This window comes from Sardina pilchardus, chromosome 19 (genome assembly GCF_963854185.1).
Source record: "Sardina pilchardus chromosome 19, fSarPil1.1, whole genome shotgun sequence".
NCBI classification, from domain to species: Eukaryota; Metazoa; Chordata; class Actinopteri; order Clupeiformes; family Clupeidae; genus Sardina; species Sardina pilchardus.
Window position 1 is genome coordinate 31882940 of NC_085012.1, and position 17031 is coordinate 31899970.

Below are 17031 nucleotides of genomic sequence, written 5' to 3' on the forward strand. Positions count from 1 at the left end.
ACTTACTGAACCCACTGTATGTGGTCTTTGCTTTCACTTGGTTCCCATATCTGATGTCTGTTAGCACTACATTGCTAGCCTAAGTAACCTTAGCGATGGATACAGTTTATAGCATATATGCACTGTTTTTAAAAAAGATACAAATGTAAGTGCAAGGTGAAAGTGTTTAGATGGTTGTTATGACTGACAGTCTATTCATAACGTACATGTTAACACTTTGTGTACATGTCTTTCTCCTCTTATCAAGGATGATGATGCCACTTGCAGCCTGGAAAATGTGCCTTCTACCAGTGATTTCCCAACCAGTGATCTCTCAACATGTGCCACTCAGGTAAGATAATCAGTCTTTGCCTGTTGTGGAATTTGACATTCATTAGTTAGGCTAGGGCCACAGTGATGGCGCTGGTGTTTACGCCTCATGTGAAACTAGTTTCTACAGCTATCCTTCTGCTCACTGTAACATAACTCCTGGAGCTGTAATGTAAACTATTGCTAAATAGCTAGTTAGCCACTAATCTCAATTGCATGCAACTTTTATTGCATCATACTAGGAGAGAGTAAATGCAAGGAAGAAACCATTCTTGTCCTCTCACCAGAGAGGCTGCTTGTATGTCTGTTAGCACTACATTGCTAGCCTAAGTAACCTTAGCAATGGATACAGTTTATAGCATATATGCACTGTTTTTAAAAAAAGATACAAATGTAAGTGCAAGGTTAAAGTGTTTACACGGTTGTTATGACTGACAGTCTATTCATAACGTACATGTTAACACTTTGTGTACATGTCTTTCTCTTCTTATCAAGGGTGATGATGCCACTTGCAGCCTGGAAAATGTGCCTTCTACCAGTGATTTCCCAACATGTGCCACTCAGGTAACATAATCATGATGTTTCTGTTAGCACTACATAGCCAGCCTAAGTAACGTGACCTATGGGTAGTTTATAGCATACAATTTCTTCCCCTTTGTCTTACAATATATGTAGTCTTTGCTTTCACTTGGTTCCCACAACTGATATTTTATTTGACATCAGCTTGCGTCTTACTATCCTATTGAAGCTGAGTGTATGCCGGGACTTTTTGAATTTGATCAGTTGGTCCCCACAACTGATGTTTTATCCTACCTCACTTTGGTTCTACCTGTTTTATTGAAGTGAAGTGTGTGTAGAACTGCTTCAGATGCCTTTAGTTGGTCCCCACAACTTTGTGTGTGTAGGACTTTTTCAATTAGTCCCCTCAACTGATGTTTTATCCTACCTCACTTTGATTCTACCTGTTTTATTGAAGTGAAGTGCGTGTAGAACCGCTTCAGATGCCTTTAGTTGGTCCCCACAACTTTGTGTGTGTAGGACTTTTTCAATTGGTCCCCATAACTGATGTTTCATCCTACCTCGCTTTGATTCTACCTGTTTTATTGAAGTGTGTGTAGAACCGCTTCAGATGCCTTTAGTTGGTCCCCACAACTTTGTGTGTGTAGGACTTTTTCAATTGGTCCCCACAACTGATGTTTCATCCTACCTCACTTTGATTCTACCTGTTTTATTGAAGTGCGTGTAGAACCGCTTCAGATGCCTTTAGTTGGTCCCCACAACTTTGTGTGTGTAGGACTTTTTCAATTGGTCCCCACAACTGATGTTTTATCCTACCTTTCTTGATTCTACCTGTTTTATTGAAGTGAAGTGTGTGTAGAACCGCTTCAGATGCCTTTAGTTGGTCCCCACAACTTTGTGTGTGTAGGACTTTTTCAATTGGTCCCCACAACTGATGTTTCATCCTACCTCACTTTGATTCTACCTGTTTTATTGAAGTGCGTGTAGAACCGCTTCAGATGCCTTTAGTTGGTCCCCACAACTTTGTGTGTGTAGGACTTTTTCAATTGGTCCCCACAACTGATGTTTCATCCTACCTCACTTTGATTCTACCTGTTTTATTGAAGTGAAGTGTGTGTAGAACCGCTACAGATGCCTTTAGTTGGTCCCCACAACTTTGTGTGTGTAGGACTTTTTCAATTGGTCCCCACAACTGATGTTTCATCCTACCTCACTTTGATTCTACCTGTTTTATTGAAGTGAAGTGTGTGTAGAACCGCTTCAGATGCCTTTAGTTGGTCCCCACAACTTTGTGTGTGTAGGACTTTTTCAATTGGTCCCCACAACTGATGTTTTACAGTCCCTCAACTTTAAGTGTTTGGCACAGGGATGGAAATTAACTTTTTTTTCCACCTGCCACTGTGGCAGGTAGATTTTAAAATCTACCAGCCACTCAACATTTTTACCAGCCAATATATATTCAACCGTTCTATACATTATACTGCCAAGTAGAGATGTAACGGTATGAAAATTTAACCCCACGGTTATAGTGACCAAAATTATCACGGTTTTCGGTATTATCGCGGTATTGTGTTCAATAAGAAAGCACTGATGGGCCTACACAAGCTGAAATAGTGTGACACTGTCTATTACATTGCAAAAATATAGGCAAAACCTTATTGCCTTAAGCTGGATACAGATCATTCAGAGCAGTGGCAATCCCATCTCTGCTCAACCCTGCTCAGAAAATGGCTTGTCTTGTTTCTATTTCATATTTGAATACACTTTATACTTTTGGTAACAATTTATAGCATATGCATAATTACTCAAAATATTCAGTAATTTGAATACTTCTTATTGATTACACTTGTCTTTAATGATATACAGGGGTGATGTGTAGGTCTAATTGAGTGCCTGTCACTTTAAAGGAATACGCCACCCAAAAATGAAATTAAGCTAGTCTCGGTCACCCCCAGAGTTAGAACAGTGAAAAAAACCCGGTTAAAATCCGTCCGGGCATTCTCCTGCTTTGGGAGCAGCGATGTTAGCTTTAGCTTAGAACAGTTGCTGTAGATGAAGGGTGTCAGTGAGCACGTCCTCCAAAAAAGTGACCGAGACGTCTACATTTTTTTCTAAATATATTTTGGGAGCCGTGTGTTCAAAACGAGTACAAATCATAATGCAAAATCGAACGAGACTATTACCTGGGCAGATCTTTACTTGGAACTATTTTCAGCCTCATCGCCGACGAAGCACCGCTAGCTAGGCGCAAAGTTCTCACGTAGCAGTCTTGTAAACTCCCAACTAGCTTCGACTGGAACTTCACAAGTGGTGCTACGTGAGAACTTTGCGCCTAGCTAGCGGTGCTTCGTCGGCGATGAGGCTGAAAATAGTTCCAAGTAAAGATCTGCCCAGGTAATAGTCTCGTTCGATTTTGCATTATGATTTGTACTCGTTTTGAACACACGGCTCCCAAGATATATTTAGAAAAAAATGTAGACGTCTCGGTCACTTTTTGGAGGACGTACTCACTGACACCCTTCAACTACAGCAACTGTTCTAAGCTAAAGCTAACATCGCTGCTCCCAAAGCAGGAGAATGCCCGGACGGATTTTAACCGGGTTTTTTTCACTGTTCTAACTCTGGGGGTGACCGAGATTAGCTTAATTTCATTTTTGGGTGGCGTATTCCTTTAAGAAGTACGTGAACATAAATAGGTTTCATTCGGTTTTAGGAAAATCATGCATAGTTCAAGGATACATGTTTTCATTAAATAGCTTGAATATTCAAAAAAACTAAGAAGGTAAGGAGAATATTTCTGGCATCATAGAAAAGATAAGTGTCTTCCCATGTTAAAGCAACACCATGGAGTTTTTCAACCTTTTGGGGTTCGGGTACGAACCGGTACGAACCAAAGAACTACAAAATTTGACTGCTTTACGGCATATAGGGCACACTTCCCCCACCATTTCCTCAAATTCTGTGCGAGCGTTGAATAGAAAGTTGATGCCTTATAAACATGAGCTACGTGATCTTTTGGCGTTTGAAAAAAATAAAACCCATGAAATTATATTCATATGATGATATGCTGAAATGCATGCTATGGGCTAGCCTACCTGGAATAGCTATAGCCTACATTTCACACGCAACGCAGGCAGTCCGAGTTTGCCCAAGACGTGAGAACTCCTCCTGCAGAAATCGGCTTATCAACAAAAGCACGTGTATCCTAGCTCTGTCTGTCATCTAGTCACTAGATTCTAGTGTCATCATGCTGCCAACCAAACTGCACGGGAGATGGTTGTGTGCTAGTTATAGCTCAACGTGTAAATCTACAGCCTAAAGGCTAGCCTACTGACCAAACAATTATCTTGAAAAACAAAGTTATCACGTGTAAGATTCTGTCATCATATTATAAGAGCTCTGCCTCACCAAACATTTTGGGCGTGCAAATATATGCCACTATGGACGTGAATACCATAGAATACAATATCTGGTGACCATCGATTTTTTTTAAATTTTTTTTTTTTTATGTTATAAAGACACTAAAAATGACCACCCCTAGATTAGGCTACGCTATTGCTCATAAATAGCGTAATCGTTTTTTTAAAAAATAAGTAATTGACCAACAATGACCAACATCATCCCAATACCGAAAATGTGCACAGACCTGAGCTGAAAGCCTAGTTTTACAAATGTAGGCCTATCACATAACTGGTATTGTAGTAGGCTAGGCCTACCACATAATTTAATATTTAATGTGCAGCCTCAAGTCTAGCCTATACTGTACGCTATGTCTAACTTGCTTCAGATTTTACGACATATATAAGAAATTACCGTTTCCCAACTGTAGGGGGACCCCGAGAGCGAAACTTACATGGTGTTGCTTTAACTTCTATGATTTAGGTAGGTTACCGTGGTAGCCTATGGCATTGTGAGTTGTCCCGTTCACTTTTTCCTTGGTCATGTTTAATTGGCTGGGTGCTTAACTACCATGACTCGGAGTTTGGTATATCTGCTATATATATCCAATGTATTTCCTACTTAAACGTATTAACCGGTAGCCTCATTGTAAATGTATAGTCAATAGTTGTAGGCTATCTAGCTGCCACGTTAACTGGTAGAGTAGGCCAGGCTGACGCAATGAGAGGCGCGCCGTTCCAGAATGTTTGTTGTGATCGTCATGTCCATCGATGTTGAGGATTATTGATAGCCTACAAGGCGTGTGTTCTTATCTCTGTGGCAACTGGTAATATTCTGATGAAATAAACAACTTGAAGTAGAAGTAGGCTAGTTGCTTACCGGCACAGTGGCGGGTGGGTTGACCTATTTCAACCGCCAGCGCGCAAAACTACACGCATTTGGCGGGTGGTGGGTGGCTAATTTCCATCCCTGGTTTGGCAGTAGCTGAGTGTATTCCGTGCCTTTTTAATGGGGTGGTTCAGGATCCTAGACATAGGACCTCATTTTCATGTTAGCAAGTGTGATATTTATCAGTGGAGACTGTTTTGTCCAGTCCTTCTAGTTGCAGAGTTGCAAGTCAACAGAGTGTTAGCCTTCCAGTAAAAACAGTTTTACCCACTCCACAGTGCACCTGAGGTATATGAAATATATGCAAATGTCTGTGTTGATAGAATACTGTTGGAAATAAAACTGCCCTTGCATTGCATTGCAATAGTTATACTTTGTTCCCTGAAGTCCGTAGTAGGTATATAAGCAATGGCAGCGGCGGACTGATATTACCTAGGCTACTAGGTGTCCCGATTAGAGTGCGCTCTCTGTTTACTTTTCGGCTCAGTAACTAACCGGAGCAGGTAAAATTCCTCCGCTGCTTAGAAACTGGTCCCTCAAAATTTAATGCCATCATTGAAATGCAAGGATAGAATGATGTTAGAAATAAAACTATCAATACAGAGTTTTACATTGATATTCTGGCATTATATTCTTATTGGCCTTGGCTGTACTGTGGAGTGGGTAAGACTCTTTTTAGTGGCAGCCTAAGATACTGATGACTTGCGCTAGCCTAGCACCTGCGAATTCTGCAGCTGGAAGGATCGGATGACACATGTTCGAAACGATCTCCACTGATGAATATCACACTGGCTAACTTGGAAGTGAAGGTCCTATGTCCAAAATCCTGAACCACCTCTTTAAATTCCTTCGTATGGCCTTCACAACTGATCATTTATTCTACCTCAGCTTGCTATGCATTGTCATATTGAAGTTGAATATGTTTGTGTGAAGGGTTTGTAGTTTTTTTTTTTAAAGATTTCTTTCACTTTGTTCCCACAAATAATATTTTATCCTTTCTTAACTTGCTTCTAATTATCATATTGAAGTCAGGTTTGTGTGTAGGGCCTTCACGGTTTCTTGCACCCGTTGCCCATGACTCATGTCAAATAAAATAAAGAAAGAATGCCAATCTAAGTGCAAGGTGAAAGTGTTTAGAAGGTTGGTATGACTGACAGTCTATTCATAACGTACATGTTAACACTTTGTGTACATGTCTTTCTCTTCTTATCAAGGGTGATGATGCCACTTGCAGCCTGGAAAATGTGCCTTCTACCAGTGATTTCCCAACCAGTGATCTCTCAACATGTGCCACTCAGGTAAGATAATCAGTCTTTGCCTGTTGTGGAAATAGTATTGTGAAGCAGAATTTGACATTCATTAGTTAGGCTAGGGCCACAGTGATGGCGCTGGTGCTTACGCCTCATGTGAAACTAGTTTCTACAGCTATCCTTCTGCTCACTGTAACATAACTCCTGGAGCTGTGCGTAAACTATTGCTAAATAGCTAGTTAGCCACTAATCTCAATTGCATGCAACTTTTACTGTATCATACTAGGAGACAGTAAATGCAAGGAAGAAAGAAACCATTCTTGTCCTCTCACCAGAGAGGCTGCTTGTATGTCTGTTAGCACTACATTGCTAGCCTAAGTAACCTTAGCAATGGATACAGTTTATAGCATACATGCACTGTTTTTTAAAAAAGATACAAATGTGAGTGCAAGGTGAAAATGTTTAGACGGTTGTTATGACTGACAGTCTATTCATAACGTAAATGTTAACACTTTGTGTACATGTCTTTCTCTTCTTATCAAGGGTGATGATGCCACTTGCAGCCTGGAAAATATGACTTCTACCAGTGATTTCCCAACATGTGCCACTCAGGTAACATAATCATGATGTTTCTGTTAGCACTACGTAGCCAGCCTAAGTAACGTGACCTATGGGTACAGTTTATAGCATACAATTTCTTCCCCTTTGTCTTACAATATATGTAGTCTTTGCTTTCACTTGGTTCCCACGACTGATATTTTATTTGACATCAGCTTGCGTCTTACTATCCTATTAAAGCTGAGTGTATGCCGGGACTTTTTGAATTTGATCAGTTGGTCCCCACAACTGATGTTTTATCCTACCTTTCTTGATTCTACCTGTTTTATTGAAGTATGTGTAGAACCGCTTCAGATGCCTTTAGTTGGTCCCCACAACTTTGTGTGTGTAGGACTTTTTCAATTGGTCCCCACAACTGATGTTTCATCCTACCTCACTTTGATTCTACCTATTTTATTGAAGTGTGTGTAGAACCGCTTCAGATGCCTTTAGTTGGTCCCCACAACTTTGTGTGTGTAGGACTTTTTCAATTGGTCCCCACAACTGATGTATTACAGTCCCTCAACTTTAAAGGGATATTCCGCCATTTTTGGAAATACGCTCATTTTCCACCTCCCCTCGAGCAAAACAATCGATATTTACCTTGTTCCCGTTCATCCAGCCATTCTGTGAGTCTGGCGATACAACTTTTAGCTTCAGCCTAGCATAGATCATTGAATCGGATTAGACCATTAGCTTCTCGCCTGCTAGCTTCATGTTTAAAAGTGACTAAGATTTCTGGTAATTTTCCCATTTAAAACGTGTCTCCTCTCAAGTTAGAAAGTGCAATAAGACCAACTGAAAATGAAACCTGGCGTTTTTCTAGGCTGATTTGACATGGAACTACACTCTCATCTGGCGTAATAATCAAGGCAACTTGCAAACGTACCAAAGGCGCAGTGATATCTTACGCAGCATCTGAAAATAGTCCCCATAGACAACAAGCAGTAGTAGTGCCAGTAGCTGCAAGTTGCCTTGATTATTACGCCAGATGAGAGTGTAGTTCCATGTCAAATCAGCCTAGAAAAACGGCAGGTTTCATTTTCAGTTGGTCTTATTGCACTTTCTAACTTGAGAGGAGACACGTTTTAAATGGGAAAATTACCAGAAATCTTAGTCACTTTTAAACATGAAGCTAGCAGGCGAGAAGCTAATGGTCTAATCCGATTCAATGATCTACGCTAGGCTGAAGCTAAAAGTTGTATCGCCAGACTCACAGAATGGCTGGATGAACGGGAACAAGGTAAATATTGATTGTTTTGCTCGAGGGAAGGTGGAAAATGAGCGTATTTCCAAAAATGGCGGAATATCCCTTTAAGTGTTTGGCACAGGGATGGAAATTAACTTTTTTTCCACCTGCCACTGTGGCAGGTAGATTTTAAAATCTACCAGCCACTCAACATTTTTACCAGCCAATATATATTCAACCGTTCTATACATTATACTGCCAAGTAGAGATGTAACGGTATGAACATTTAACCCCACGGTTATAGTGACCAAAATTATCACGGTTTTCGGTATTATCGCGGTATTATGTTCAATAAGAAAGCACTGATAGGCCTACACAAGCTGAAATAGTGTGACACTGTCTTACATTACAAAAACATAGGCAAAACCTTATTGCCTTAAGCTGGATACAGATCATTCAGAGCAGTGGCAATCCCATCTCTGCTCAACCCTGCTCAGAAAATGGCTTGTCTTGTTTCTATTTCATATTTGAATACACTTTATCAGGCATGCAAACTCCTCACCTTTCGGCGAAATTCGCCGTTTTGAATCAAAAATAGGTGACTTACATGGTTCGTGCAGATCCGATGAGAAAATATTTAGGGGGGGGGGGGGGGGGGGGGTCAAGGTGAATTGAATTTACAACTGAGTTTAGAAATCATGCGCAGACGCTAACGCATCTTGAGGTGTTTCTAGAGCCGCATTTAAAACGTGTCTGATCAGCAAGGGATGCGTGAATGTAGCCCCTATGCGTTTAATAAACATTAGTGGAAGCGAATTGTTGACAAAGACGCACCGCGAACAGAATGCGCACGCCAAGTAGCCTGAGATGTCAGGTGGAATATAGTGATTCTGGCGAGAAGAGATGCCGAGGGATTTCACAGGTGGGCTAGTTAAAACTTTCAACTTCTATTAGAAAAAGACGCTGAGATTAGAGTCGCAACATAGCATAGGTTGTTTTCTTCTAATGATGAAAGTTTAGCGAAATTAGACAAACATGTAGACATAACGAGTTATTTTGATGAAGAATGCGTGTAGTTTGAACCATCTAGATCGGCAAAAGGTGAAGCAAATAGGCAGACTTTATCAGTATATCAAAGGCTAATGTGACAGTTTAATTAAATGCTCATAAACTGGGCTGGTTAGTTTTGTCCAGAGACGTAGTTGATTGACATGATAATGCTGTCTTTTATAAAAGTGGGCCCTGTTACGCGAAGCACACTGCGCATAGACCTTACGCAAAGCCTACGCAAAAGATATGCAACTCAAATGATTCGCTATAGTAACGTAGCCAAAAAAAGTTGCGACTGCTTCAGACCACACGTAACGCACGTAACCGTTTGAGTTATGTGTGTGACTTGCAACCAGGGCTCAACATTAGCTTTTAAAAGTGATTGCCAACTGGGCAACCAGGCATGAGGTTTTGGTGGCCAAATACAAAAAAATGGTTGCCCCATTATAAAAGGCCTGTTATTCTCTGTGCACTAAAACAAGGCATATCTTTAATGTCTTGGATAGATACTACAGTATGTTTAATGTGGTGTGTAGGGCTAATTGAGTGCACATTGGTTGTGTGTACAGTAGTTGTAATTGAGTGCCTGTCACTTTAAGAAATACGTGGGGAGAGTAATTAGCTAACACAGTCTAGTTGCGCATAACGCATACGGATGCAACCAGAGGTGCAATTCATTGTTTTCTATATCATTAGATTAAATACATTTTCGAAAATATAACAAGTCGAAGACAATCTTTTTGGGATCATAGAAGAGATAAGTGTCTTCTTATGTTCATTAATGATTTTAGTGACCACTACACGAATGACATGACCTGAGCTAGCGGCATGGCAGGAGCTCTCTCCAGATGTAAAAGTTTGCCAAGGTTGCGTAGCTTTCTAAATGAACCCAAAATTGCCTAAATCCCATAGCCTATAGGTTAGCAACACAAATTTGAGAGATGCAAGAGAGCATATCAACTTGATATTAGCCTATTATTGTGTGTTACAATAGCATCACTTAAACTAGCAGCCATGTTTCGCTGTTTATCATTATGGCACTGCTGCACATAGCCTACGTGTGTGTGAGGGGAAAAAAGACGCACAGCCACAGGCTAGCTTCTAGAGGAGGGGGTGCCTTGCGCACACGCATGTTAGGCTACTTCAGAAGAACATGGTCATTCTTAAAAGTACCGTGAAGTACAGTAGGCTAACATTAGCCATTGTGACATTTTTAGTTTGTAGTATCGGTGAACCGTGCAACCTTATGCCTACTTGAAAAAAGTTTAATTTGTTTACTATTAGCTGCGTTGATTTGCCGGGCCATCCCGAGTCAGAACATTCAAGTTTATGTTGCCCACCACATGTGGGAAATGCTGAAATGTATGTGTAGCCTATGTACTGATAATACTCTATACCAAACAATGAAAATAATAATCAAACCACAGGAAAAATGGGGCAATGTTGTGGTTGCCACAGGGGCAACCAGGAGTGAGGAATTGGTTGCCACTTGTCATAATTTGGTTGCCCGGGGCTACTGGGCTACCGTTAATGTCGAGCCCTGCTTGCAACAATTTTCATTAACACCCGGATCATTACGAGTTCGTAAGCCATGCGTAAATTACATTTACATTTGATTGTCGAGTTACAGGAGGACCCTGATTAGATCAGTAGCCTAGTCTGCGCCTACAGGTAGCCTACAGTTTAACATGTAGCCTAATATGAAGACAGTTCACATAACTTTATTGGTTTGTTAAACACACTAGCACAATATAGCCTAGAAAACACAATATGTAGTAGCCTAGGCTGCATATTAAAACGTTTTAAAACAATTTGAAAAATTAAAGCCTACCCTATTTTATATAGGCCTAATAATATTAGTTTGAAATAGTGTGTGTCTCAAGCAAGATTATTGATTACCTGGTTTGGTCCAAGAAATATTCAGACTTTTCCTTATTCTGATAGTTTAAGTGTCCATTAGGCCTATGAAATCATCAGAAATTTGTAATAAATACATAACAAGTACATAAGCACAGAGAAAGAGAGATAGTAAGAAAGAAAGAAAGCGGGTCCCTCACTCTTTGGAAGATTTTTTTTTTTTTTCCGGGGGGGGGGGGGGGGGGGGGTTCGGAGAAGAGTCTCACCTTTTTCACCCCTGACCAGTTTGCATGCCTGCTTTATACATTTGGTAACAATTTATAGCATATGCATAATTACTCAAAATATTCAGTAATTTGAATACTTATTGATTACACTTGTCTTTAATGATATACAGGGGTGATGTGTAGGTCTAATTGAGTGCCTGTCACTTTAAGAAGTACGTGAACATAAATAGGTTTCATTCGGTTTTAGTAAAATCATGCATAGTTCAAGGATACATGTTTTCATTAAATAGCATGAATGTTCAAAAAAACTAAGAAGGTAAGGAAAATATTTCTGGCGTCATAGAGAAGATAAGTGTCTTCCAATGTTAACTTCTATGATTTAGGTAGGTTACCGTCGTAGCCTATGGCATTGTGAGTTGTCCCGTTCACTTTTTCCTTGGTTATGTTTAATTGGCTGGGTGCTTAACTACCATGACTCGGAGTTGGGTATATCTGTTATATATATCCAATGTATTTCCTACCTAAACGTATTAACCGGTAGCCTCATTGTAAATGTATAGTCAATAGTTGTAGGCTATCTAGCTGCCACGTTAACTGGAAGAGTAGGCCAGGCTGACTCAATGAGAGGCGCGCCGTTCCAGAATGTTTGTTGTGATCGTCATGTCCATCGATGTTGAGGATTATTGATGGCCTACAAGGCGTGTGTTCTTATCTCTGTGGCAACTGGTAAAATTCTGATGAAATAAACAACTTGAAGTAAGCTAGTTGCTTACCCGCCACAGTGGCGGGTGGGCTGACATATTTCAACCGCCAGCGCGCAAAACTACACTCATTTGGCGGGTGGTGGGTGGCTAATTTCCATCCCTGGTTTGGCAGTAGCTGAGTGTATTCCGTGCCTTTTTAAAGGGGTGTTTCAGGATTCTAGACATAGGACCTCATTTTCAAGTTAGCAAGTGTGATATTTATCAGTGGAGACTGTTTTGTCCAGTCCTTCTAGTTGCAGAGTTGCAAGTCAACAGTGTGTTAGCCTGCCAGTAAAAAAAGTTTTACCCACTCCACAGTGCACCTGAGGTATATGAAATATATGCAAATGTCTGTGTTGATAGAATACTGTTAGAAATAAAACTGCCCTTGCATTGCTTTGCAATAGTTATACTTTGTTCCCTGATGTCGGTAGTAGGCATATAAGCAATGGCAGCGGCGGACTGATATTACCTAGGCTACCAGTGGGGTGTCCTACGAAGCTCGATTAGTGGCTTAGCGAGGTATGTTGCGCTCAAAACCAGGGTATGCTGTCATACGAAAGTGGATTTGTTTTAGCGTCACTGTATCACCATGGAATCTTATGCTCGCAACCAAACCTGGTCGGGAGCGGGTTATGTGCTTAGTTATAGCCCAAATCGTGAAATATCACCGCCCTCTGACCAATTCTAACCAATCCATTATCTTGAAAAACGAAGTTCTCACATGTGCTAATCTGTCATACTTTGAACAGTTTCAGCCCCGCCTCTGCAAACATTTTGAATCTCGAAGGCTCTTTTAACTATGTTGTGCGTGCAAATGTGTCACTACTATGGACATGCATGCCATACAATATCTGATGACCATCGACTTTTTGATGTTATAGGTTAGACACTAAAAAAGACCGCCCTAGATTTCGCTACCGCTCATAAATGCGGAAGTAATCGTTTTTAAACTTAGGCTGTCTTGTGCGTCTCCACGTTTCCCGATTGGTCAAAATCACCCCAACCACGAGAACGCGCACAGATCTGAGCTGAAAGCCTAGTTTGACAAATGTATCATATACCTGCTGTCGTAGGATCACTTAACTTAATACCCGAGTTAAGGCTTTGTGCAGCCTCGATATGTCTAGATAACCTAGATTTGTCTAACTTGCTTCGTAGGACACCCCACAGGTGTCCCGATTAGAGTGCGCTCTCTGTTTACTTTTCGGCTCAGTAACTAACCGGAGCAGGTAAAACTCCGCCGCTGCTTAGAAACTGGTCCCTCAAAATTTAATGCGATCATTGAAATGCAAGGATAGAATGATGTTAGAAATAAAACTATCAATACAGAGTTTTACATTGATAGTCTGGCATTATATTCTTATTGGCCTTGGCTGTACTGTGGAGTAGGTAAGACTCTTTTTAGTGGCAGCCTAAGATACTGATGACTTGCGCTAGCCTAGCACCTGCGAATTCTGCAGCTGGAAGGACCGGATGACACATGTTCGAAACGATCTCCACTGATAAATATCACACTGGCTAACTTGGAAGTGAAGGTCCTATGTCCAAAATCCTGAACCACCCCTTTAAATTCCTTCGTATGGCCTTCACAACTGATCATTTATTCTACCTCAGCTTGCTATGCATTGTCATATTGAAGTTGAATATGTTTGTGTGAAGGGTTTGTAGTTTTTTTTTTTAAAGATTTCTTTCACTTTGTTCCCACAAATAATATTTTATCCTTTCTTAACTTGCTTCTAATTATCATATTGAAGTCAGGTTTGTGTGTAGGGCCTTCACGGTTTCTTGCACCCGTTGCCCATGACTCATGTCAAATAAAATAAAGAAAGAATGCCAATCTAAGTGCAAGGTGAAAGTGTTTAGAAGGTTGGTATGACTGACAGTCTATTCATAACGTACATGTTAACACTTTGTGTACATGTCTTTCTCTTCTTATCAAGGGTGATGATGCCACTTGCAGCCTGGAAAATGTGCCTTCTACCAGTGATTTCCCAACCAGTGATCTCTCAACATGTGCCACTCAGGTAAGATAATCAGTCTTTGCCTGTTGTGGAATTTGACATTCATTAGTTAGGCTAGGGCCACAGTGATGGCGCTGGTGCTTACGCCTCATGTGAAACTAGTTTCTACAGCTATCCTTCTGCTCACTGTAACATAACTCCTGGAGCTGTGCGTAAACTATTGCTAAATAGCTAGTTAGCCACTAATCTCAATTGCATGCAACTTTTACTGTATCATACTAGGAGAGAGTAAATGCAAGGAAGAAAGAAACCATTCTTGTCCTCACCAGAGAGGCTGCTTGTATGTCTGTTAGCACTACATTGCTAGCCTAAGTAACTTTAGCAATGGATACAGTTTATAGCATATATGCACTGTTTTTAAAAAAGATACAAATGTAAGTGCAAGGTGAAACTGTTTAGAAGGTTGTTTTGACTGACAGTCTATTCATAAGGTACATGTTAACACTTTTTGTACATGTCTTTCTCTTCTTATCAAGGGTGATGATGCCACTTGCAGCCTGGAAAATATGCCTTCTACCAGTGATTTTTCAACATGTGCCACTCAGGTAACATAATCATGATGTTTCTCTTAGCACTACGTAGCCAGCCTAAGTAACGTGACCTATGGGTACAGTTTATAGTATACAATTTCTTCCCCTTTGTCTTACAACATATGTAGTCTTTGCTTTCACTTGGTTCCCACAACTGATATTTTATTTGACATCAGCTTGCGTCTTACTATCCTATTGAAGCTAAATGTATGCCGGGACTTTTTGAATTTGATCAGTTGGTCCCCACAACTGATGTTTTATCCTACCTTTCTTGATTCTACCTGTTTTATTGCCACTGTGGCAGGTAGATTTTAAAATCTACCAGCCACTCAACATTTTTACCAGCCAATATATATTCAACCGTTCTATACATTTTACTGCCAAGTAGAGATGTAACGGTATGAAAATTTAACCCCACGGTTATAGTGACCAAAATTATCACGGTTTTCGGTATTATCGCGGTATTATTTTCAATAAGAAAGCACTGATAGGCCTACACAAGCTGAAATAGTGTGACACTGTCTATTATATTACAAAAATATAGGCAAAACCTTATTGCCTTAAGCTGGATACAGATCATTCAGAGCAGTGGCAATCCCATCTCTGCTCAACCCTGCTCAGAAAATGGCTTGTCTTTTTTCTATTTCATATTTGAATACACTTAATACATTTTGTTAACAATTTATAGCATATGCATAATTACTCAAAATATTCAGTAATTTGAATGCTTCTTATTGATTACACTTGTCTTTAATGATATACAGGGGTGATATGTAGGTCTAATTGAGTGCCTGTCACTTTAAGAAGTACGTGAACATAAATAGGTTTCATTCGGTTTTAGTAAAATCATGCATAGTTCAAGGATACATGTTTTCATATAATAGCGTGAATGTTCAAAAAAACTAAGAAGGTAAGGAAAATATTTCTGGCGTCATAGAAAAATAAGTGTCTTCCAATGTTAACTTATATGATTTAGGTAGGTTACCGTGGTAGCCTATGGCATTGTGAGTTGTCCCGTTCACTTTTTCCTTGTTTATGTTTAATTGGCTGGGTGCTTAACTACCATGACTCGGAGTTGGGTATATCTGTTATATATATCCAATGTATTTCCTACCTAAACGTATTAACCGGTAGCCTCTTTGTAAATGTATAGTCAATAGTTGTAGGCTATCTAGCTGCAACGTTAACTGGAAGAGTAGGCCAGGCTGACTCAATGAGAGGCGCGCGTTCCAGAATGTTTGTTGTGATCGTCATGTCCATCGATGTTGAGGATTATTGATAGCCTACAAGGCGTGTGTTCTTATCTCTGTGGAAACTGGTAATATTCTGATGAAATCAACAACTTGAAGTAGAAGTAGGCTAGTTGCTTACCGGCACAGTGGCGGGTGGGTTGACATATTTCAACCGCCAGCGCGCAAAACTACACGCATTTGGCGGGTGGTGGGTGGCTAATTTCCATCCCTGGTTTGGCAGTAGCTGAGTGTATTCCGTGCCTTTTTAAAGGGGTGGTTCATGATTCTAGACATAGGACCTCATTTTCAAGTTAGCAAGTGTGATATTTATCAGTGGAGACTGTTTTGTCCAGTCCTTCTAGTTGCAGAGTTGCAAGTCAACAGTGTGTTAGCCTGCCAGTAAAAACAGTTTTACCCACTCCACAGTGCACCTGAGGTATATGAAATATATGCAAATGTCTGTGTTGATAGAATACTGTTAGAAATAAAACTGCCCTTGCATTGCTTTGCAATAGTTATACTTTGTTCCCTGATGTCGGTAGTAGGCATATAAGCAATGGCAGCGGCGGACTGATATTACCTAGGCTACCAGTGGGGTGTCCTACGAAGCTCGATTAGTGGCTTAGCGAGGTATGTTGCGCTCAAAACCAGGGTATGCTGTCATACGAAAGTGGATTTGTTTTAGCGTCGCTGTATCACCATGGAATCTTATGCTCGCAACCAAACCTGGTCGGGAGCGGGTCATATGCTTAGTTATAGCTCAAATCGTGAAATATCACCGCCCTCTGACCAATTCTAACCAATCCATTATCTTGAAAAACGAAGTTCTCACATGTGCTAATCTGTCATACTTTGAACAGGTTCAGCCCCGCCTCTGCAAACATTTTGAATCTCGAAGGCGCTTTTAACTATGTTGTGCGTGCAAATATGTCACTACTATGGACATGCATGCCATACAATATCTGATGACCATCGACTTTTTGATGTTATAGGTTAGACACTAAAAAAGACCGCCCTAGATTTCGCTACCGCTCATAAATGCGGAAGTAATAGTTTTTAAACCTAGGCTGTCTTGTGCGTCTCCACGTTTCCCGATTGGTCAAAATCACCCCAACCACGAGAACGCGCACAGATCTGAGCTGAAAGCCTAGTTTGACAAATTTATCATATACCTGCTGTCGTAGGATCACTTAAAGGGATAGTTCGGGTTTTAAGAC

The 17031-nt window shown here is 40.5% G+C and overlaps 1 protein-coding gene across 1 annotated transcript in view; it reads left to right on the top strand.

Moving 5' to 3' along the window:
• LOC134065821 (uncharacterized) overlaps nt 1–17031 on the top strand; it is a 36602-nt gene that overhangs the window by 7830 nt on the left and 11741 nt on the right. The window contains exons 7-12 of the mRNA XM_062520909.1: nt 248–331; nt 805–873; nt 6330–6413; nt 6909–6977; nt 13972–14055; nt 14529–14597. Of these exons, the coding sequence (XP_062376893.1) occupies nt 248–331; nt 805–873; nt 6330–6413; nt 6909–6977; nt 13972–14055; nt 14529–14597 (459 nt within the window). The remainder of the gene's footprint in view (nt 1–247; nt 332–804; nt 874–6329; nt 6414–6908; nt 6978–13971; nt 14056–14528; nt 14598–17031) is intronic.